At 47.3% G+C, this 25,523-nt stretch overlaps 1 protein-coding gene across 1 annotated transcript; it reads right to left on the bottom strand.

Annotated features, from left to right (window-relative positions):
- Positions 1-5,333: 5,333 nt before the first annotated feature.
- Positions 5,334-7,718, bottom strand: LOC125528394 (putative polygalacturonase At1g80170). The gene is made up of 7 exons (XM_048692876.2): positions 7,459-7,718; positions 7,240-7,371; positions 6,504-6,912; positions 6,337-6,418; positions 6,102-6,210; positions 5,872-6,000; positions 5,334-5,768 (listed from the first exon to the last, which is right to left on the bottom strand). Exons 1-7 carry the CDS (start codon positions 7,603-7,605, stop codon positions 5,454-5,456), a joined length of 1,323 nt encoding a protein of 440 aa, XP_048548833.1. The 5' UTR covers positions 7,606-7,718; the 3' UTR covers positions 5,334-5,453.
- Between the last annotated feature and the right edge of the window lie 17,805 nt (positions 7,719-25,523).

Here is a 25,523-nt window from a genome sequence, read left to right as displayed (position 1 = left end):
GCATATTTCCAACAACCGCTTCTACGATCCACGAACCAAGCGTCTACGGATTTGACGCAACGTCGTGTTTGAAGAAAACCAAGCGTGGAATTGGAGCGCAGCAGCCGACGATGCTCCAAACAGTAACATATTCACAGTTGAATTTCCAACTGATGATGATGCAGGGGAGATCGTCTAGGTGGTTGGCAAGACGCCCAACCAAGGTGACCACAATGGTAGTGATCATCATGGTGCCGACACCGACGACGACGCGCATGGGTCGTAAGGTGATAGCGACAATGACGCACAAGACACGGGTAGAGATCTCGGCAACGACATCGACAACGAGGCGCATAGTGAAGATGACAATCAAGATGATGGTCATGATCACAACGACTACGCCGACGACGCGGATGCCAACGACCCGACATCTACCACGCCCGAGACTCAACCGTCTTCCTCAAGTGCATCGACACCGACACAATATGTGTCGCCCCCTTCGCAAGCCACAACGGATTCTTCCAGGCCTCGTCGCTACAAGACCCTCAAGAAAGTCTACAAGTACGCAAAGCCAGTTACACTCGAGTACTCCGATTTGTGTTTACTCGGAGTTGAGGAGCCGGCGAACTTCGTAGAGGCGAGCAAAAGTTCAAGTTGGATGCACGCCATGGATGAGGAGATGAAGGCGATCGAGAGCAATGGCACGTGGACTTTGGTAACCCAACCTCCGAACCAAAAGGCAATAGGTTTGAAGTGGGTTTGCAAGTTAAAGGACACGAAGGGTGTCATTGTGAAGTACAAGGCAAGACTCGTCACAAAGGGCTAGGAGTTGACTATGAGGAGGTGTTTGCACCAGTTGCTCGAATCGAGACGGTGAGAGTGCTCCTAGCTTTGGCAGCACAAGAGGGTTGGAAGGTTCATCATATGGATGTGAAATCGACTTTCCTCAACGGCGACCTCAAAGAAGAAGTGTACGTGGAACAACCCCTCGGCTACGAGAAAAAAGGCAAAAAAGAGAAAGTTTACAAGCTCAAGAAGACACTTTACGGGCTGAAGCAAGCGCCAAGAGCTTGGAACTTAAAGTTGGACCGAAGTTTGGTCACGCTCGAGTTCAAAAGATGTCCCCTTGATGATCCAAAAGACAGTCTACCAAGCACCGAAGAACAGGTGAAGGTTGAAGACGTGACCAAGGAGGAGCGCTTGCGTCAAGCTACGGACGAGCCGACGACAGCAAAGACGGTCCCTGAAATGCTACGAGAAACGGCAAAAACAATGCTAAGGATAATATCGATGAGTAGTAATAATCGCATTTGGGATTCAGGTCGCACCGAGAACATCGTATTTAGGAGGTGAATGTAAGAGTTAAACACGATGTCTGATTAGTACTCACTTGTCTCCGAGTAGTACTCCAGTCCGACTAGGTTAGCTCGTACGTCCTGGCTGTTATATATAGCCATGTAAAGCCCCTTGTAAACACCAAGAAAAGAGAAAAAGCAATACAAAGAAAGCTAGGAGCGACACGCCCCTGTGGCTATCCACAAAATCTCATCGTTTTGTGTCTCACGTTCGTTCCGATCATTTTCATCGTTCGCGGGTTACAGGAGTCGCTGCAAGAGTTCCGCCTAGATCGCTAAGCTATAGTTTCACGTGTACAGGAGCAAGGATCAATCCAGCTTCCTGGCTGTGTGCTAGCTTAGCACATACACGTACGATCCTGGGTGATCTGATCTAGAGATCAAAACCCAACAGCGCCGAAGCTTGGCGCCATGGACGTGGAAGTGGGAGATGAGCGAGGTGGAAGATCTGATCTAGAGATCAAAACCCAACAGCGCCGAAGCTTGGCGCCATGGACGTGGAAGTGGGAGATGGGCGAGGTGGAAGGTGACCCTGACGGTGTGGCCGGTGCTCGTCATAGTTTCGGCCGTGGTGGCGTTCCTGCCCTCGCTGTTGACGGTTGTGAAAGATAACCGAGGCTGGTGGGGGCACTCATGGTTTTCAATTTCAGTTTCAGAAAAATTTCAGTGCCAACCGAAATCATTGAAATTCAGTGAATTTCAGTGATTTCAGTTTCCATTTCAGCCAAATAACTGAAATATTTACTTGAATTCAATTAAAAATTTGAAAAATTAAAAATATATTTTGAAAAATATTTGAATTCATGTGTTGTATTGAAATTGCTGAAATTTTTTGGCTGAAACGCAATATTTCAGTGCCTACTGAAATTACTGAAATTTAGTGAATTTACCACAATTTCACTGCAATTGAAAACCATGGGGGCACTGGTGGCGACACCGTGGGGCTCGAAGGAGGAGAATCTGTCCATCGTATTCGTACGTAGTCGGCGAACAATTGATGGAGATCGAAGCGGTTTATGGAGTTCCCCCAAGGAAACTGAGTTTTTGTTGGATTGGCATCGGCCTTTTATATATCACGTGCTTTAGTTATACTGTAGGCTTTGAGAACGAACCAACCGCATTAGTGGCGCCCCAAAAAAAGATTTTCCCATCCCACGTTGCTCCCATGCGCGACGGGGAGGGTGCTCCGGCCGCCGCCGCCGGCACCCTCCTCTCCCTTCCTCCTTCCTCGTCGCCGTCAGAGGACGCGGCCGGGCAAAGCCTGGCCGGCGTCGGCGTCGGCAAGACGTTTCGCCTTCTCGTGCAAGGCCTCCGTCATGGGGTGGAGCTGCAGGGCCGGGATACCGTGATGGTGCGGCGGCGGATCCACACAGCGGCGCTCGGGACCGACGGTGCACGGCGGGTTTCAAGGTGGCGGATCATGCAGGCGAGGGGGTGGCGGCGGATCGGGATCTGCCCCAATCTGGCGTCCCTCTTCATCCGGTGGCGTGGGCTGTGGGCAGCACGGGCCGATGTATCATGTGCTTTAGTTATACTATAGGCTTTGAGAATGAACCAACCCCATTAGTGGTGCCAAAAAAAAAAATTGACCATCCCACGTCGCTCCCATGCGTGATGGGGAGGGTGCTCCGGCCGCCGCCGGCGGCACCCTCCTCTCCCTTCCTCCTCCCTTGTCGCCGTCAGAGGACGCAGCTAGGCAAAGCCGGGCCAGTGTCGGCATCGGCAAGGTGTTTCTCCTTCTCGCGCAAGGCCTCCGTCATGGGGCGGAGCCGCAGGGCCGGGATACCGTGACGATGCGGCGGCGGATCCACACAGCGGCGCTCGGGACCGACGATGCACGGCGGGCTTCAAGGTGGCGGATCATGCAGGCGAGGGGGCGGCGGCGGATCGGGATCTGCCCCAATCTGGCGTCCCTCTTCATCTGGTGGCCACGGCTGTGGGCAGCACGGGCCGATGTATACGCAAGTGCATATTTTTTTATTTCTCTTCTCCACGTCAAGAGGGAAAATAATATATAATTCACCCAAAATAGAAAGCAATCTTTCTTTGTTTGGACATTCCTGTCAACGAGCTCATCATTGGCGCGATTCGAGTTCACGACCGTCTGATCAGCACTTGATCATGCGGTGCATAACATCCTTCACATGGCACTCGTGTTTTGTAACATTAATCATTCCCTCCTGCAGATCCATTTCTTCCTCGCCGCTGCCACCGGCGGCCGGCGGGCTGCTAGGCCTCTTCTCCACCCATGTCCAGTCCCTTCTTCCTATGACCCTCGATCTTGGAGCCCGGTGGCGCTGCGCTGCAGCCACGCGCTCGTCCTTCCCGGAGATGCCGCACGCATATGAGAGCTGGTGTATAGCAATTCGTCACCACAGAGGTCAGCTACGCGCTTGTGTTCGGCGGCTGCGTACGTCCCGTCTCAACCGACGGTGCACGTATGGTGTCATGTGTGCGTCGGCCCGGATCTACCACAGCCTGAGGCGAGCCTGCTCCTAGCAGCTCGGTCGACGGCCTGGCAGGAGACTCTCGGTGTATGGTTTATTGCGGCGGCTATGGTGGTGCAGGGGCAATCTTCTAGCCTGTTTCATACCGCTGCGGACGCGCATGATGCCGACAAAGATCAGGACTGATCTGATGCTTGATGGCAGTTCTTCGGACTTTCAGTGGTTGTCGATACGGCGGTGGTTGGCTGAGTACAGCTCTGATACGCTCGACGGCCTTCGGAAGGCATGCCACCGTTGGTGGATGGTTGGGCGGCTACAGACGGCGATTTGACGCAGAGGGTATGGTTGCGTAGCGACGTCGTGGATTCTAGTCCGGTGCATGTAGCTGCTGGGATCGTGGAAAATGGTGGCGATAACACATGATTGACTTCGATTTGGTGGTGCTTCTAGTACTTGGTCTCGAGTTCCGGGATGAAAATCCTAGGTCTAACCCAAGTTAGTTTTACCCGGCAATGGCGATGTTTTTTTTTGCATCGTTAGCTTGTTGGAGGCATTGCATGGATATGCTTGGACTTGCTTCTTCAGGATGAAAACCTAGATTCTGATCATTGGTAGTCGGATCCGGTGACGACGGTGTTTGAGCATCATTCCCTTGTTGAAGGTGTTGCTGTTGAAGAACTTTCTCGTTGTCCTTGTGGTGTCAAGAGATGATTGGTGCGGATATGGCCGTCGATGTAGCTTGTCGGTCGCTGTTTTGATCATAGGGGTTTATTTACTCGCTTAGGCATAGCTTTGGTCTTGTATGACTTTACTTTTTGCCGGCGTGTTTTTTAGTGTGAGTGTGTTGGTGTTGGCTGTGTGCATCCTAACTATGCAGAGACCGGGTGTGTGCTCTTTGTGTTCATATCTTTTTTATGCTTCATTTTGAGTTAATAAAATCCAACCTTTATCGAAGAAAAACCGTATGGTGTTCGTTGAGCTCAGGCGTTGATGAACGCGCCAGATGATGCCATGGTGTCGAGTACTGTCTGCTGGCAGCTCTATGTGTTTCTTCGGTCTGCGTCTATGTGCTACTAGTTTACATCCCGTGCCTCCAGATGCAGGCGAAGGTAATGCCATGTGGGATGAACCTGAAGAAGTCGGATATTGCTATGTGGAATGATTTGAAGAGCATTGCAACGACGGGTTGCCAACATATAACATACTCTCGATTCTGTCAATAAAGAAGGAAGCGATGTACCCAGACATGAAGATCCTCACTATGATCATCCACGCGTTGGATTATGTTGAATTCAAAAGGTTTATCTTTTTATACATCATGTTATCACCTATTTTTATGTTTTATTGTTATTAAAACGTAAGAAAAGAACACTCTTACATTTGTATTTTCAATAGTTTTAATTGTTTTAAGCACTCATCGATGCATTTGTTTTAGCATGGTTACCAGAGCAACGCACGGGGCATCATCCGGCTGTATTTAAAACTCATGCCTCTTTTTTCGAAGAAAACAACTTTTTATTCTTCAATTGGCATTCAAGGTGATAGATACAACAATTCGTCGTCAGCATGGCCAAGAACTCTAGACTTACGGACAAGACTCATCCTTTTCGTGTTGCTGAATCACATTACAAGATCACGTACAGTTCCACGCGCGGCAAAATTCTCGGAAGTTTCACCAATCATCATCTTCTTCGTCTTCGGTGTCTCCTTGCCGCGTGCCGGCGGTCGGGGCCTGCAGCTGGACGAAGTCCTCCTTCTCCTTGCCGAGGCACGACTCTGGGAGGACGTTCCCGGTGTGCTTCCCGAACGCCTGGTAGCAGTAGGCGGACGTGCTCCCCCCGCCGACCGTCTTCAGGTTCACCCCGTCAAGATACAGGTGCTTGCACGGCATGGCGTCACTGCACGCGAATGTGATCGCCCGCTCCGTCGCCGACGTGCCAGCAATGTCGATGTACTTGATCTTCTCCACCGCCACCGCGCTCCCGTTCTGCACGGCAATCCCAAGCAAATTCAGAGACGTGCATAGGCAGTGAAATGCATCATCGGATTCAGATTTCAGGCAAGACAGCCGGCCGGCGAGCTGAGCGTACCGGAGTTCCGCAGGGAGTTCCACGGTTGGAGTTGGAGGCGGAGTAGTGCTGGTCGATGACGATAGGGTTGGCCACGTTCCTCATCATGATGTGCGCGAACTTCACCTTGCGCGCGAAGCCGCAGCCGTTCTGAATGAATGATGGCCAAAAGCACAGCACAAAAGGTGATGAAAAAAGCGATGTCACACCTCACATAACATTATTTTTATGAAAAAAAATGTTACTATTACCTCGTAGGTCTTGATGCTTACGCCGTTCTTGGTGTTGGAGATGAACATAGTGTCCATCTTCATCTTGTGTATCATGTGATTACTTTGCTTCTCGCCCAAGCCTCCAATGCTGACGGCGGAGAAGAAGATGAAACGTTCAGCTTAAGATTTGATGAAGGTTTTGTCTAGATACATTCATTTCAGCGACAAGTAATATGGATAGGAGGGAGCAGTATTTGCTAAGATTGCACATTACCTAATGCCGAGTCCAGGTCCGCACGAGATGGCTCTCAGACGGATATCAGAGGAGTTGCCCACGATCGACACGCAGTCGCCACCTAAAAACGATGGACAGGTAAACACTTAGAAACACCAGCAAAATTCCGCCTCCCAGAGGAAATTTCAGTTCGGAATGCAACGTACCTACGGAGAAGAGATCGTGCTTGACGTGCACGTCAGTGGAGCTGACGACGAGGACGCCGACGGTGCCGTGGCTGTACTCCGGCGAGGTCACCCTGAGATAGTTGGCCTCGACGTCGTGGCAGCGGGTGAAGACCAGGTGCTGCCGCTGGCTGTTCTGCACCGTGATGCCCTTCACGCTGACGTCCCGGCAGTCCTCGAAGTGGAGCGCCATGGGGGCGACGTCGTATGGGCGGTACGTGGTGCAGTTCTCGTCCTCGCAGGACCCCGCCCACCATTGCTGGCCCCGGCCGTCCACGATGCCACCGCCGCTCAGCGACAGGTCGGCCACGCCCCAGAAGTGGAGCCATCTACCCTGGTCGCCGTCCGACCACTCTTCCGGGTCCTCCGGCGCGATGATGTTCCCGGATATCTGACGAGGCACAAATAACTATTAGACCTCATTCAGTTTGAAGGATTAAAAAAAAGTATAGAAAGAACGATTTTAAAAAGGAAAGTATAGAAGCATTCTATTTGTAGGAAACACGTACATGAATTTTGTAGAAATACTAATTTTTTTTGGAGGAATCTACGGATCCATTCAAAGCCTATTTTATACGTAGGAACGTAGCAAGACATATCAACTTTCTGTACTATTCCTAAATCTTACGTTTTGGTTTTCTCCAAACCAAACGAGGCTTTAGAGAGTGTATACTATGACTGACGTTGCAGATGAAGAAGAAAAGAAAAAAAAATATACCATAAGCTTGATCTCGCCGCGGCAGGGGCCGGCGAGCGTGACGGGCCAGATCTGGTAGTATTTGCCGGCGGGGACGTTGAGGTAGGTGGTTCCGCCGGTGGCGCACGCCGCCTTCCACGCGTCGACGAATGCCTGATGAAGAAACAAAGAGAGGGTCAACGGAAGGGAACGCCCCAGTGCCGGCGCCGCCCGAGATGGCTCGCGACATGGCGTACGTACCTGGGTGTCGTTGGCAATGCCGTCCCCGACGGCGCCGAAGTCGTCGAGCGAGAGCAGCACGTGGGCCTCGACGGCGCCCGGCAGCAGGAGGGCCACGGCGCCGGCGAGAGCCGCGAGCAGGAGCGGCGTCCTTGCACGAAGCGCCATGCAGGCACGCACCGTGGAGCTCAGCTAGCTAGCCCGGTGTCGGTGCCACGCTGCCACTGCTCTCAGTCGCGGAAGCTGCTGCGGCGCGCGCGAGTTCAGTTGGGTGAGTGAGGGGCAACGCCGGCGGATGATAAAGGGGCACGGGCCAACGGACGGCAAGCACGGCGTTGCACGATCGAGCACAAAACAAAACAAGATCGGGATCTGCGGGTGGAGACATCTCATCTCTGGCCGGTGCACGACCTGCAACCTTGCATTGCATGAGCCTGAATCTCCCGGCGATCCGTTTGACTTTGTAGATAGACGATCTTGGCATTAAACCGCATGCAGCTCAGCAGCTGGATACTTAACTTCATGATAATGAAGGTGAAGAAGCACGATCTAGCCATTTGGGCGTCATGTTCTACGAATCATGCATGCAAACGGGCTCTTTACTTTTATGTGTTTAGCGTCCACGACCTTAATTAGGCCACTCTCAATGCACACTATCATATCATAAGTAGTAGGAGTAGATGGTAGAATTCTACACACAAGCTACCACAATGTGATTGAGCCATGCATGCATATTCTATTATCACTTGGTGGGCTGCTTGCTGTACATTCAAAGTACTCTTTGCCTTGTCCTTGGCTATTAACTTGGTCAGGCATGGAAGATCAAGAGTTTGAAGAGGAGTTTCGACGATGTTCGCGCAAAATAGGACGCTTCCCAGTCGGTTTTCTGTAGGGTTAAGGCATATGGTATGGGTCCAAGTTATCAAGGATGGTTCCGTTGCAAGTGATCATTTGGAGTTTCACCTTTAAGGCTTTTGTTTATGTAAGACTTGACCATGATGCTCCTATTTATGTAAGGCATGACCAGTGGCAGACCCAGGAAAAAATGAAGGGTGTGCACACTTTAAAAAAAATCCTCACCTAATCCATGTGTCAGACAAAATATGGCAAAATAATAACATGAGTAGCTTAATGCAAATCTCACAACAATTTAGTTCACAAAATATATCTCAAATGTGCTCAATTACAATACGAGTAGTCTTACATGAAAAAAGAACAAGTAGAAAATTACATCACTAGGTAACTCTATGTTTTTGCATTGCCATGAAAGCATCAACTATGTCATCTTCGCTTACTTCCATGAACACATCCCGTTCAATAAATATCACCAAGCAATCATTCAAGCGATCATCACTCATAGTAGTCCTCAACTTATTTTTCACTAGATTCATTGCTGAAAACACTCTTTCAACACTCGCCGTTGCCACCGGTAAAATCAATATCAATTTGATGAGTAAGTAGACCAAATCATAAAGAACATGCTTCTTTGTTGCAACATGCTTCATCTTCAATATCAACTTCAATCTCTGCAGAATGGACTAGAGGTTGAGGAAGGACTGCTTCATCTTCAATATTTGACACTATATCTTCATATTCAGGCTGCTCTTCGGCTGCAACCTTCCTTCTTTTAGCAGCCTCATAATTCTGAAAAAAGGACTTAATGTCACCATTCCTCTTCATCTTCGGTTGTACAATTACAACAAAAAGAACAACACAAATAAGCATCATCAATGGTTATGTTTACAGTTTACTAGCTGAAAACTGGACAGGTTCAGTGAGTTTTAAATGGTCTTTTTGAATGTTTAAGAACATCAACAAACAGTGCAGCAAACATTACTACATACTGGACAGTGCAGTTTGTTCGTTATATAGGCAGTGACGAGACATTTCTGCATTTTAGTATACTGGGCAAAAAAGAACATGAGGCAGTACCAGTACAGTTTCTCACCTGAATCGAAACAAGCAAAGGCCGAGCGGTGGAGGACCGGAGGAGAGGATACGAGGGGTCGAGGGCGTCGGCCGTCGGGACGGGAGGCGCGGGCGGGAAGAGCTCCTCCAGGGCGGCGGCGGCCCTTTGGTCCGGGTCGGCGGGTCGGCGGCTCACGGGTCGCGGGGCTTGCTGCTTGCTAGCTGTTCTCGCCAAAAGGGAAGGAGCTCCGGTGGGCGGCGCTGCTTCGACTTCGAAGGGGAACAGCAGCGGCCGAGTGGGTGAGGCGGTGAGCGCCGAGCGGCGGCGCGTCCTGGTTGGGCAGCGGCCGAGCGCGAGGGGATTAGGCCATTAGGTCGCGCCGCTCTGCCTATCTCTCTCGCTCGCTCGCTCTGTCCGGGTCGCTCACGTGATGGCAGTTGGGCCTGGCTGGCTGGCTTAGTTAAACTGGGCTAAAATATTATATGATATAAAAAAATTCTCACAAACTCTGGGTGTGCCACGGCACACCATGCACACACGCTAGGTCCGCCACTGGGCATGACGGTATGTAATGGATGTAAACTCTTGTTATCGCTTCATTGGATGCAGTGGCACACTGATCATGGGATCACTGTTGCATCAGTGGCTTCGGCTTTACAAGTCGGAGTCCCCACATCCATAGAGTTAGGCATTTGGCTTTATCAACTTGTGCCAAAGGGGATGCCAAGTTTGTCCTTAGTTTGGGTGTTACTGAGTGGTGCATAACCCGGAGAAGTGGGCATTGATACCCATGTGTATTGCTGATATGTGGTCGAGTGAGAGCCATTAGTACAGTTCGAGGAAAAGTCATTTTGCATTGTGATGCAGGGAGACGAATCAAACTAATCCGATCAGCCCCATGGGACATGTCTAACCTAGTCAGAGCAAGTACAATAAGATGATATAGGTGGGTTGTAAGATGTTAAATATTATATTTTTGCTTAGTTTGTGAAGAGTGAAGAGAAGCGGACTACAGACTAATAGCCAGCTGCAGTATGTGCTCCTAAAAACTTTGTGAGAAAGTGAGATGAGACATGTATCAATAAACTAGTATATATTTATATCTACTTCGGGTATAAGCTTGACTATAAATGACATGACAACATCATATAGCCAACAATTGTGTGTGCTATTGTCCATGCTCTCAAAGTGACTTTGGGGCATGCAAAACATTACGATGGGCCAATTAAATCTCAGGTTTGTTGTTAAATCAACTACGCACAATTACTGCGTGGATGACTAGGTGGAGCATGTTGATGACACATGGGTAGATGGGCCGGGACGGTTGGGCCGCCGCACTGGCACTAGTAGAAAAAGGGTCAAATGTGAAGCATATTAGTGCCGGTTTGAATTTGAGCCGACACTAATGTGACCATTAGTGCCGGTTCCAACGGCTAGGCGGGCGGGCATCATTAGTACCGGTTTGTGGGCAACCTTTAGTACCGGTTCATGCCACGAACCGGTATTAATGAGGCCAGTGCGGCTGTGGTCAGGCTGGGGCCCCACGAAGACCTTTAGTACCGGTTCATGGCATGAACCGGTACTAGAGTTTCTTAGTAAGCTGATTTTTAGTCCCACCTCGTCAAGAGAGAGGCAGTATGAACGGTTTATAAGCCGTGAGTGCAGAGACAATGACGAAGAGGCGCAATGCTCACCTGCACGTTGATTAGCTTCAAGCCTTTCGGAATAGCATAGATTGCACTGAGCTATGTGCAGTGCAGTCTACACTATTCCAAAAGGCTTGAAGCAAATTAACCAGCATTGCACCTCTTTTTTATTTTTAATAACTTATTTGAACTCCGGACTTCTTGTGTTCCGTATGCAGCATTGAAAGCGACGTCATCAATTTCCAACATGTTCTGACATCATTTGTTGTTTTTCAGTCATTTACCTAATTGTTTAGAGAGCTAAATGACTGTGAAATGGAAAATCACTACAAAATGAACTCTGAAAATGTTGATATTTAGCATGGTATCATCATTTCACCCGCATAGCATGTACGAAAGAGTAGAGAGAGTCACCACAAAAACTGGACGCACTTCGTGTACAAACTGGACAATCTCTTTCGAAGTATCAGGGTTTCGGACGAGAACTCATCTGTTACACGGGCACTTCAATGTTTTTCAAACTTAGTTGAACTCCGGACTTCTTTTGTATTCAGTATGCAGCATTCAAAGCAATGTCATCAATTTTCAACATGTTCTGATATCATTTGTTGTTTTTCAGTCATTTACCTAATTGTTTAGAGAGCTAAATGACCGTGAAATTAAAAATCACTACAAAATGAACTCTGAAAATGTTGAAACTTAGCATGGTATCATCATTTCACCGGATAGTATGTGTGAAAGAGTAGAGAGGGTCACGGCAAAAACTGGACGCACTTCGTGTACAAACTGGACAATCTCTTTCGGAGTATAAGGTTTCAGACGAGAACTCATCTGTTACACGGGCACTTCAATATTTTTTAAACTTATTTGAACTCCGGACTTCTTTTGTGTTCAGTATGCAGCATTCAAAGCGACGTCATCAATTTCCAACATGTTCTGACATCATTTGTTGTTTTTCAGTCATTTACCTAATTGTTTAGAGAGCTAAATGACCGTGAAATTGAAAATCACTACAAAATAAACTCTGAAAATGTTGAAACTTGGCATGGTATCATCATTTCACCCGCATAGCATGTGCGAAAGAGTAGAGAGGGTCACAGCAAAAACTGGACGCACTTCGTGTACAAACTGGACAATCTCTTTCGGAGTATTAGGGTTTCGGACGAGAACTCATCTGTTACACGGGCACTTCAATGTTTTTTAAACTTATTTGAACTCCGGACTTCTTTTGTGTTCACTATGCAGCATCCAAAGCGACGTCATCAATTTCCAACATGTTCTAACATCATTTGTTGTTTTTCAATCATTTACCTAATTGTTTAGAGAGCTAAATGATCGTGAAATTGAAAATCACTACAAAATGAACTCTGAAAATGTTGAAACTTGGCATGGTATCATCATTTCACCCGCATAGCATGTGCGAAAGAGTAGAGAGGGTCACGGCAAAAACTGGACGCACTTCGTGTACAAACTGGACAATCTCTTTCGGAGTATCAGGGTTTCGGACGACAACTCATCTGTTACACGGGCACTTCAATGTTTTTTAAACTTATTTGAACTCCGGACTTCTTTTGTGTTCACTATGCAGGATTCAAAGCGACGTCATCAATTTCAAACATGTTCTGACATCATTTGTTGTTTTTCCGTCATTTACCTAATTGTTTAGAGAGCTAAATGACCGTGAAATTGAAAATCACTACAAAATGAATTCTGAAAATGTTGAAACTTGCAATGGTATTATCATTTCACCCGCATAGCATGTGCGAAAGAGTAGAGAGGGTCACAAAAAAACTACTCAGAAATAAATAGAAGAAAATAAATAAAGCAGAAAAGAAAAAACTATATAAAAATTACTCAAAAATAAATAGAAGAAAATAAATAATGCAGAAAAGAAAAAAACTATATCAAAAATTACTCAAAAAAATAGAAGAAAATAAATAATGCAGAAAAGAAAAAACTATATAAAAAATTTGTTGGGGCGCTGCCCAGTAGGCCTGCCAGACCTAGGGTGTGCAAATGCAGGCCCAGAAGGGGCAGCAGACTCACAGGGCAGCGCGCCCTAGTTAGGCCCAGAAGCCTTCTATATAGAGAAGTTCGAAGGAGCAGGCGCGGCTGGGTTTATAAACCAGTGCAACTGCCCTTCGCTCGGCGAGGTGGGACTAAACATTGTGCACCGCCGGTGGCAGCGCACAACCAATAGTACTGGTTGGTGGCTCCAACTGGTACTAATGGTTGGGCCTTTAGTACCGGTTCGTGGCACGAACCGGTACTAAAGGGGCCGTTTCCCGCCCCTTGGCCTGGCGAAAATTGGCCTTTAGTACCGGTTGGTGGCTTCAACCGGTACTAAAGGCCCCTCCTATATATATGGCACTTACGAAAAATTCAGTTTCATCGACCAGCACTTCTTCTCGATCCAATTTCTTCGCCGCACCCGTCGCCCATCGCGCGCCGCCCTCGCAGGCCCCGCCGCCCTCGCCGCCCCCGCCGCCCGTCGTCGCCGTCACCGTCGTCGCCCCCGCCACCCGTCATCGCCGTTGCCCCCGCCACCCGTCGTCGCCGTCACCGCCGTTGCCCCCGCCGCCTTGCCCGCCACTCGTCCCCGTCGCATCGCCCGCCGCCGCCCATACGCCGCCGCCCCCTGCTCGTACACACACACACATACACACACACAGACACACACACACACACACATTGTTTTTACTTATTTTCTATTTTCTGTTGTTTAGATTAATGTTAGATAAACTACGTAGATAATAATGTTAGAATGTTAATGTTAGCTAGATGAATTATATGGAAAAGATGTTAAATATTAATGTCAATTTTAGAAGAATTAGCTAGATATTAATTAGGTATATATATGAGATTTGAACTAGTTCAATTAATATAACTAGTTTATTTTTAGTAAGAAAATTTAGGTATATGAGATTTGATGATCTAATCAAAATATTACTATATAAAACTACCTACTTTATTTTAGTAAGAAATTAATAGAACTAGTTTATTTTTAGTAAATACTTAGTTGAATTAATAGAACTAGTTTATTTAGTTGAATTAATAGAACTAGTAAGTGTTTAATGTTTCATCTATATATGAACATATGTTAGATATTAATGTCAAATGTTAGATGAATTAGATATAAATCATATGTTAGATATATTTAATTTAGTTATATGAGATTTCATTATCTAATTAACATTTTATTATATAGAACTAGCTACCTTATTTTTAGTAAAAAATTTAATAGAACTAGTTTAGTTGAATTAATTAGTTGAACTAGTTAGTTGAATTAGTTCAATTAATTAGGTATATTTTTCGTAAGTGCTTAGTTGAATTAGTTCAATTAATTAGTTGAACTAGTTGAATTAACAGAATTAGTTGAATTAATAGAACTAATAAGTGTTTAATGTTTCACCTATGAATATAGGAATGTCGTCTGACGACGAACACGATTTCATTATGTGCGAATACTGCGAAGACCATCGCGGCCTGTGCGGCAGCAATTTTCTAGTTGATGATAGACGCTTCAGTATCAAGCTGGATCAGGACTTCGAAGTGGATACAGTAAGTCACAACGACAAGTCTTTTTTCATAATTAAGCATGACTTATGCTTCATTTGCTTCAACTTTTAATTTTAATTTTTCACTATTCTACCAGCGTATCCCCTGCCATGCAAAATTTTTTGTCTTGGATAAGATAGGTTTCAGTCCTAACGAAACTATGGAGGTAAAAAAAGTTTACTTGAAGACCGAGCATGGTTATACCTTCAACGTCAAATTATACAATGCAGACACATACACCTATTTTGAATGCAAAACTTGGCAGGCACTATGTAAGGCTTATGCATTTGAGCCTGATATGGTTATCACCTTTGATATTCGTCCGGAAGATGATATTGAAGGTAATAGAGACATCTGGGTCGATGTGCAGACGCCTCCAGTTCTACCATTATGTGAGTTTCTCAACCATATTTATGTCTTCGATATGAGATTATTTGAACCAGTTGAATAATTAATAGATCTCAATTTATATTGACAGCTTACTTCCAATCAAGCAAACATGTCCGGCGCTTGGTAGACAGGACCGTCCACTATTCCGGGGCTGAACTAAACTGCGAGGAGACAAGTCATTATGTTTCATGGCTTGAGGATCTTGATGCTGTCAAGACAAATTTCTTTCCTGCACTTAGAAATGTGTAACGCCCTCGATGCAGCTATATCTCCTACGTGTCGAAGCATGACTTAGAGGCATAACCGCATTGAAAGCAATGTCGCAAGTAAGGTAATCTTCACAACAACCCATGTAAATAGATAATAAGGGGAAAGGAACATAGTTAGCTTACACTCGCCACGTCACACAAAGTACATAAATAGTATTACAATCATCCAATACACTCATGGTTCGACTACGGTACCAAAATTAAAGATCAACCCCAACATGAGACACGGTCCCGATCGCCCCAACTGGGCACCACTACTGATCATCAGGGAAAGACACATAGTAACGGCGTGAGTCTTCGTCGAACTCCCACTTGAGCTCAAGCGCATCATCTGGAACGGAGTCATCGGGCCCTGCATCTGGTTTGGAAGTAATCTGTGAGTCACGGGGACTCAGCAATCTCGCACCCTCGTGATCAAGACTATTTAAGCTTATAGGTAAGGCAAAGTAATATGTGGAGCTGCAGCAAGCGACTAGCATATATGGTGGCTAACCTGTTCGCAAAAGAGAGCGAGAAGAGAAGCCAAAGCACGAACGAAGAACTATAGAACATCCTGCGGCAAACATTACTCCAACACTGTGCTCACTTCCCGGACTCCGCCGAGAAGAGACCATCACGGTTACACACGCAGTTGATTCATTTTAATTAAGTTAAGGTTCAAGTTATCTACAACCGGACATTAACAAATTCCCATCTTCCCATAACCGCGGGCACGGCTTTCGAAAGTTCAAATCCTTGCAGGGGAATCCCAACTTAGCCCATCACAAGCTCTCACGGTCAACGAAGGATAAACCTTCTCCCGAGACATTCCGATCAGACTCGGTATCCCGGTTCTACAAGACAACTTCGACAAGGTAAAACAAGTCCAGCAACACCGCCCGAATGTGCCGACAAATCTCGATAGGAGCTGCACATATCTCATTCTCAGGGCACACTCAGATGAGACTAGCTACGAGTAAAACCAAACCTCAAGTTTCCCTGAGGTGGCCCCGCAGGCAGCTCGTTCGGACCAACACTCAGAGGAGCACTGGCCCAGGGGGGTTAAATAAGATGACCCTCGGGCTCCGGAAACCCAAGGGAAAAAGAGGCTAGGTGGCAAATGGTAAAACCAAGGTTGGGCATTGCTGGAGGAGTTTTATTCAAGGCGAACTGTCAAGGGGTTCCCATTATCACCCAACCGCGTAAGGAACGCAAAATCCGGGAACATAACACCGATATGACGGAAACTAGGGCGGCAAGAGTGGAACAAAACACTAGGCAAAAGGCCGAGCCTTCCACCCTTTACCAAGTATATAGATGCATTAAGATAACAAGATAATATAATGATATCCCAACAAATAAACAATGTTCCAACAAGGAACGATCTCCAATCTTCACCTGCAACTAGCAACGCTATAAGAGGGGCTGAGCAAAGCGGTAACATAGCCAATCAACGGTTTGCTAGGACATGGTGGGTTAGAGGTTTGACATGGAAATTTGGGAGGCATGATAAGCAAGTGGTAGGCATCGTAGCATATGCATAGCAAAAGAGCGAGCATCTAGCAAAGCAAAGATAGAAGTGATTTCGAGGGTATGATCATCTTGCCTGCAAAGTTGTCAGAGTTGACTTGATCCTCGTAAGCAAACTCAACGGGCTCCTCGTTAGCGAACTCGTCTCCCGGCTCTACCCAAACAAGACAAATAAGCAAAAGGAACACAATCAACCACGTGCAAAGCTCAAACAAATATGATGCAAACATGGTATGCTATGCGGGGTGCGATATGTGATGCATATGCAAGATTTGACAAGGAATGATTGAACTTGGCCTCAACTTGGAAATCCAAGAGTGCCACTGGAAAGGTGAGGTGATTTCAGTTGAAATCGATATAAAGATCACCGAAAGCGGATGCACGATTTGGAAATGGCAAGCAAAATAAATATGGCACCGGTCTGCGATAAACAGCAAGTAGTCATCTAAATGCAACAAGTTAAATATTCTACAGCACTCAAACATGGCAAAAAAATACATGGCATGGATCTACTCATGATGCTTGACAAAAGATGAACACTGAGCTACGGCCAATTCATCCATTAACAGGTTCAAACAAGCATGGCAAAAATGCAAATGGTAAACAGGTTTCAGACTTAGTGAAATTAACACAAGTCTGGAATTTCAGATCAGGTAGCACACTTTGGAGCACGAAAACTACATGCTACAAGAACTTAACATGGCAAAGTAAGGCATGACATGAAGCTACTCAAAGAGCTTAACAAAAGTCCCTTAGTGACCTCGAGCCAAAAGAGATCAGAAAATACAATTGCAAGCATGTGAACATGGCAAAAACATAATCAGGTTACAGACTTAGTGAAAAACTGGAGCATGCAAATATGATAACGAGTAGGCATGTTTACGAGCTCGATGCACTCACTACAGAGCAAGGCATGACAAACTAAGCATACACCCATCAAGAATACATATCATAGAAGCTAGACATGTCAAGAACAACAATATAGCATGCACGGATCAACAACAACATCCTCGGCAAAATTGCTAACAAGTAGACAATCTACCAGGATTCACGAAATAGCAAAAGTAGAGCTCGATTGACTCAAGCTAGGGTGCTCCATGAATGCAAACAAAGACATGGATGGATAGAGCACCACAATATTAACAAATCATCCTTACTGATCATTCTGAAAAGAGGCACGGATCGCTAGGAAACAACATGAACATATGGCATATTGATAAAAACAGATCAAGGACTTAGTGAAATTCTAAGTCCCTGAAATCAGCATTAACGAATGCACTACTTTGCATGCTTGTGCTAGTCACCACACATATCACAAAAATACATGGTAGGCACCTATGTAAAGATGGCATGGTATATAACAAAACTCATGTAGAACTCAGGAGCATATCATGCACACATTAATCATGGCAAAAATGACAAATAGCTATTTGATGCAGCAGATCTGACAATTAACTCAAATAGCTCTCTTCCGACAGCATTTCGGACATCAAGATGAGCTCAAATGAAAACGATGCAATGAGATGAAATGATGTGCTCTCTGAGACGAACATTTTGATATGCTACATGTCCAAAACGGAGTTACGGATGCAGAGTTATAGCATGATGAAGAATGCAAAATAATACAAGGGAGAGGGGATAAGTCAACCCTCTAGGGTTTGGATCCAGATCTGGATCGGGGTGGCACGCGCAACGAGGATCGCCGGAACAGTAGAACGCGGTGGCCGGACTTGTCGAAGACGCCGGATCCGGTCGGTGAAGGTCGAGGAGGAGGCCGGCCGGAGTCGGCGACGGCGTCCTCCGCGACGAGGTCGGGCGGCGGGAGACAGCACCGCGGCACGGGGCATGGCGGCCGGAGCGAGGCGGCAGCGCGCTCCGGCGAACGGCTACAGGCGGCGACCGGCAAGGGCGTCGGGCGGCGCGGCGGACCTCGGTGAGCAGGCGGACGAAGGCGGCGGGGCGAGGCACGATGGGCTCGGGGGGGGGGGCGATCCGGGCTCGCCCGGGCCGGCGACGGAGAGAGCTGGCGCGCAGCTATTGGATCGGGGCGGCGGCACGAAGCGTCCGGCCAGGGACGGACATGTCCGGCGCGGTGCGAGGCGATTTTTAGGGTTAGGGGGGAGAGAAGACCCGGGATTTTCGTGGAGGGATCTATATATAGGCATAGGAGGAGCTAGGAGAGTCCAAATGAGGTGCGGTTTTCGACCACGCGATCGTGATCGAACGCTCTAGATGATGGAGAGGGTTTTGGTGGGTTTTGGGCCAAATTGGAAGGGTGTTGGGCTGCAACACACACGAGGCCTTCTCGGTTCATCGGTTAACCGTTGGAGCATCAAACGAAGTCCAAATGGTACGAAACTTGACAGGCGGTCTACCGGTAGTAAACCAAGGCCGCTTGGCAAGTCTTGGTCCAATCCGGAAATGTTTAACCCCCACACATGAAAAGAAGGTAGAAAGGACCACCCGAGGAGATTGGAGCGCCGGAATGAAAAATGGACAACGGGGAAAATGCTCGGATGCATGAGATGAACACGTATGCAAATGCAATGCACATGATGACATGATATGAGATGCATGACAACGACAACAACACACGAAGATAAAAACCCGAAACCGAGGAAATAAAATAACTTAGCGCCAGAAACGGCAAGAGTTGGAGTACATATTAGGTAAATTACATCCGGGGTGTTACAACACTCCACCACTACGAAAGGATCTCGTCCCGAGATCTAGGACTGGAAGAACGCCGGGTACTCAGAACGGAGGTGATCCTCGTGTTCCCAAGTGGCTTCACGGTCGGAATGGTATGACCACTTGACTTTGAGGAATTTGATTGACTTATTGCGAGTCTTGCGTTCAGTCTCTTCAAGAATAGCCACGGGGTGCTCACGATAAGAGAGATCTTCTTGGAGATCAATGTCTTCGAAGTTGACGGTGCGGTCAGGAGTCTTGAAGCACTTGCGGAGCTGAGAGACATGGAACACGTCGTGCACATTTGCAAAGTTTGAAGGAAGCTCGAGTTGATAGGCGAGATCGCCTCTCTTGCTGACGATCTTGAAAGGACCCACGTATCTAGGGGCAAGCTTCCCTTTGATACCGAAGCGACGAGTACCTTTCATTGGAGAGACGCGGAGGTAAACATGATCTCCGATCTCGAAAGCCAAATCACGGTGCTTACTATCATAGTAGCTCTTCTGTCGCGATTGCGCTGCTTTGAAGTTATCAAGAATGACTTTGCACATCTCCTCTGCCTCTGTGATCAAGTCATTTCCAAGAAGTTGACGTTCACCGGTTTCTGACCAGTTAAGAGGAGTACGACACTTCCTGCCATTCAAAATTTCGAATGGGGCCTTGCCCGAACTTGCTTGAAAACTGTTGTTGTAGGAGAATTCGGCGTATGGAAGACAATCTTCCCACTTCATACCGAAGGAGATAACGCAAGCCCTGAGCATATCTTCAAGAATCTGATTGACATGCTCGACTTGACCGCTAGTTTGAGGATGGAAAGCTGTGCTGAAGCGGATGTTGGTGCCCATGGCCTTCTGAAAAAGAATCCCAAAACTTGGAGGTAAAGATGCTGCCACGGTCTGAAGAGATCACCTGTGGAATGCCGTTCAGAGAGACAATCCGAGAGGTATAAAGCTCCGCCAATTGAGCTGCAGTGATAGACTCTTTGATAGGCAGAAAGTGAGCCACTTTAGTGAGTTTGTCGATGACAACGAATATAGCATCATTGCCACGCTTGGACTTTGGAAACCCGGTCACGAAGTCCATTTCAATGTGGTCAAACTTCCATTCTGGAATGGCAAGAGGTTGGAGGAGACCAGCTGGCCTTTGGTGTTCTGCGTTCACTCTTCTGCAGACATCACATTCATTCACGAACTGAGCAATCTCGGGCTTCATTCGAGTCCACCAATAAGCCTGCTTGAGGTCCTGATACATCTTCGTACTCCCAGGGTGGATGGAGAGGAGTGAATTGTGAGCCTCGTTCATGATAACTTTACGAACGTCACCTTTGGGCACAACAATACGATCCTCGAAGAAGAGAGTATCCTTGTCATCAAGGAGGTAGCAATTGTACTTGGGTTGACTCTTGGCAATCCCAATCTTCACCTTCTTCACCATAGCATCAAGAAGTTGAGCCTCGCGAATCTGATCTTCCAAAGTAGGAGAGACTTGAAGGTTGGCAAGGAAACCTTGAGGAACAACTTGCAGATTGAGTTTGCGGAAAGCTTCACAAAGCTCGGGTTGGTAAGGCTTGAGAATCAGACTGTTGCAGTAAGCCTTCCTGCTCAAAGCGTCAGCAATCACATTGGCCTTGCCTGGAGTATACTCGATACTCGGATTATACTCTTGAATCATTTCGACCCAATGAGTCTGCCTAAGGTTGAGATTAGGCTGAGTGAAGATGTACTTGAGACTCTTGTGGTCAGTGAAGATGTCCACTTTTCTCCCCAATAAGAGATGTCTCCAAGTCAAAAGAGCATGCACAACTGCCGCCAACTGGAGGTCATGAGTGGGGTAGTTCTTCTCGTTGGGCTTCAACTGGCGAGAGGTATAAGCCACAACTTTCTTCTCTTGCATCAACACTGCACCAAGACCTTGAAGAGAGGCATCGCAGAAGACCTCGAACGGTTTGGATTCATCAGGAGGAGTCAGAACTGGAGCAGTGACCAATTTCTCTTTCAAAGTGTTGAAAGCGATGTCACATTCTGGAGACCAAACATACTTGACGTGCTTCTGGAGAAGGTTTGAAAGAGGCTTCGCGATCTTTGAAAAGTTCTCAACGAACCTTCGACAGTAGCTTGCGAGACCGAGGAAGCTGCGGAGTTGCTTCACGTTCTGAGGTGGTTCCCAATTCACAATTGCAGACACCTTCTCAGGATTCACCGCAATGCCCTTGGCAGAGATGATATGCCCAAGATATAGAACCTCATCGAGCCAAAACTCGCACTTTGAGAACTTGGCGTAGAACTGATGTTCCCTGAGCTTATCGAGCACCAAACGCAAGTGCTTGGCATGATCTTCCTTGTTCTTTGAAAAGACCAGAATGTCATCGAGATAGACCAAAACAAAGTCATTTGTGTAGGCGTTGAAGATGAAGTTCATCATGCAAGAGAAAGTCGGAGGAGCGTTGACGAGGCCAAAAGACATGACAGTGTATTCATATGAGCCATAGCTTGTTCTGAAAGCCGTCTTGGGAATATCTTGCTCACGGATTTGAATCTGGTGATAGCCCATACGGAGATCAAGCTTGGAGAATACTTGAGCACCTTTGAGTTGTTTGAACAGCTCATTGATATTGGGAAGTGGGTACTTGTTCTTGATAGTCTTCTTGTTCAATGGACGGTAGTCAACACAGAGTCGGTCCGTTCCATCCTTCTTCTTCACAAAAAGTACTCCACAACCCCACGGAGAAGAACTAGGTCGGATTAGACCCATTCGCTCTTGAATATAGAGTTGCTTCTTCAGCTCCTTCAACTCTTCGGGTCCGAGCTTGTAAGGACGTTTGCAAACCGGTTCCGTGCCAGGCTCAAGATCAATGACGAATTCAACTGGCCGGTGTGGAGGCATTCCTGCAAGCTCTTCTGGAAAGACGTCTTGATATTCGCAAACGACTGTAATTTGAGAGATGGCATCCAGTTCACCCTTCTCATTGAGAGAAAACAGACGGATTGTATTATCCCGAGCGGCAAAGACAATTATATCCACGAATGAGTCAATTGAATCTGCCTGGCTGCACAATCAAGCTGAGCCTTGTGCTTAGAAAGCCAGTCCATTCCGAGAATAAGATCAATATCCGAGTTACCAAGGACCATTGGAGAAGCCAGAAACTCGAAATCACCCATCATGATAGAAATATCCGGAACCATCATACTAGAACTCAGACGCTTAGCCGGCGAGACAACTTGCAAAGCTCTAGGTAATGCCTTAGTACTAAAATTGTTCTCCGATGCAAATGGGAATGACATGAAGGAATGCGATGCACCAGAGTCAAAAAGTACTTTTGCAGGAACATCGTTAACAGGAAGGTTACCCATGATGACATCTGGCGAGTCCTCTGCCTGAGCTGCGTTCAACAAGTTAACCTTTGCGTTTTTGGGGTTATGCTTGACCACAGCTGTACTTGCCGATCTCACAGGAGGAGGAGGAGGAGGAGGGAGATGCCTCTGATTGAAGCATTTGTTGGCATAGTGACCCTTTGTTGGGGAACGTTGCACAAAACAAAAATTTTCCTACGGTTTCACCAAGATCCATCTAGGAGTTCATCTAGCAACGAGTGATCGGATTGCATCTACATACCTTTGTAGATCGCGAGCGGAAGCGTTCAAAGAACGGGGATGAGGGAGTCGTACTCGACGTGATCCAAATCACCGGAGATCCTAGCGCCGAATGGACGGCACCTCCGTGTTCAACACACGTACGGTCAGCGTGACGTCTCCTCCTTCTTGATCCAGCAAGGGGAAGGAGAGGTTGAGGAAGATGGCTCCAGCAGCAGCACGACGGCGTGGTGGTGGTGGAGCTGCAGTACTCCGGCAGGGCTTCGCCAAGCTCTATGGAGGAGGAGGAGGTGTTGGAGAGGGAGAGGGAGGCACCAAAGGCGTGGGTTGAGAGGCCCTCCTTCCCCCACTATATATAGGGAGCCTAGGGGGGGCACCGGCCCTAGGAGATCCAATCTCCTAGGGGGGCGGCGGCCAAGGGAGGAATCCCTCCTCCCCAAGGCACCTAGGAGGTGCCTTCCCCCTTTGGGACTCTTCCCTTCCTTATCTCTTGGCGCATGGGCCTCTTGGGGCTGGTGCCCTTGGCCCATATAGGCCAAGGCGCACCCCCTACAGCCCATGTGGCCCCCCGGGGCAGGTGGCCCCACCCGGTGGGCCCCCGGGACCCTTCCGGTGGTCCCGGTACAATACCGGTGACCCCGAAACTTGTCCCGATGGCCGAACTAGCACTTCCTATATATAATTCTTTACCTCCGGACCATTCCGGAACTCCTCATGACATCCGGGATCTCATCCGGGACTCCGAACAACATTCGGGTTACTGCATATACATATCCCTACAACCCTAGCGTCACCGAACCTTAAGTGTGTAGACCCTACGGGTTCGGGAGACATGTAGACATGACCGAGATCGCTCTCCGGTCAATAACCAACAACGGGATCTAGATACCCATGTTGTCTCCCACATGCTCCTTGATGATCTCATCGGATGAACCACGATGTCGAGGATTCAAGCAACCCCGTATACAATTCCCTTTGTCAATCGGTATGTTACTTGCCCGAGATTCGATCGTCGGTATCCCAATACCTCGTTCAATCTCGTTACCGGCAAGTCACTTTACTCGTACCGTAATGCATGATCCCGTGACCAGACACTTGGTCACTTTGAGCTCATTATGATGATGCATTACCGAGTGGGCCCAGTGATACCTCTCCGTCATACGGAGTGACAAATCCCAGTCTTGATCCGTGTCAACCCAACAGACACTTTCGGAGATACCCGTAGTATACCTTTATGGTCACCCAGTTACGTTGTGACGTTTGGTACACCCAAAGCACTCCTACGGTATCCGAGAGTTACACGATCTCATGGTCTAAGGAAAGGATACTTGACATTGGAGAACTCTAGCAAACGAACTATACGATCTTGTGCTATGTTTAGGATTGGGTCTTGTCCATCACATCATTCTCCTAATGATGTGATCTCGTTATCAATGACATCCAATCTCCATAGTCAGGAAACCATGACTATCTGTTGATCAACGAGCTTGTCAACTAGAGGCTTACTAGGGACATGTTGGTGTCTATTATTCACACATGTATTATGATTTCCGGATAACACAATTATAGCATGAATAAAGACAATTATCATGAACAAGGAAATATAATAATAATGCTTTTATTATTGCCTCTAGGGCATATTTCCAACAATCTCCCACTTGCACTAGAGTCAATAATCTAGTTACATTGTGATGAATCGAACACCCATGGAATTCTGGTGTTGATCATGTTTTGCTCTAGGGAGAGGTTTAGTCAACGGATCTGCTACATTCAGGTCCGTGTGTACTTTACAAATATCTATGTCTCCATCTTGAACATTTTCACGAATGGAGTTGAAGGGACGCTTGATGTGCCTTGTCTTCTTGTGAAACCTGGGCTCCTTGGCAATAGCAATAGCTCCAGTGTTGTCACAGAAGAGCTTGATTGGCCCCGACGCATTGGGTATGACTCCTAGGTCGGTGATGAACTCCTTCACCCAAATTGCTTCATGTGCTGCCTCCGAGGCTGCCATGTACTCCGCTTCACATGTAGATCCCGCCACGACGCTCTACTTGCAACTGCACCAGCTTACTGCCCCACCATTCAAAATATACACGTATCCGGTTTGTGACTTAGAGTCATCCAGATCTGTGTCGAAGCTAGCGTCGACGTAACCGTTTACGACGAGCTCTTCGTCACCTCCATAAACGAGAAACATTTCCTTAGTCCTTTTCAGGTACTTCAGGATATTCTTGACCGCTGTCCAGTGTTCCTTGCCGGGATTACTTTGGTACCTACCTACCAAACTTACGGCAAGGTTTACATCAGGTCTGGTACACAGCATGGCATACATAATAAAACCTATGGCTGAGGCATAGGGGATGACACTCATCTCTTCTATATCTTCTGTCGTGGTCGGACATTGAGCTGAGCTCAATTTCACACCTTGCAACACAGGCAAGAACCCCTTAGACTGATCCATATTGAACTTCTTCAATATCTTATCAAGGTATGTGCTTTGTGAAAGACCTATGAGGCATCTTGA

This window comes from Triticum urartu, chromosome 3A (genome assembly GCF_056163025.1).
Source record: "Triticum urartu cultivar PI428250 chromosome 3A, HENAU_Tu73, whole genome shotgun sequence".
NCBI classification, from domain to species: domain Eukaryota; kingdom Viridiplantae; phylum Streptophyta; class Magnoliopsida; order Poales; family Poaceae; genus Triticum; species Triticum urartu.
Note: the sequence above shows the minus strand (reverse complement) of the source record. Positions and strands in the feature narration are given on the sequence as shown.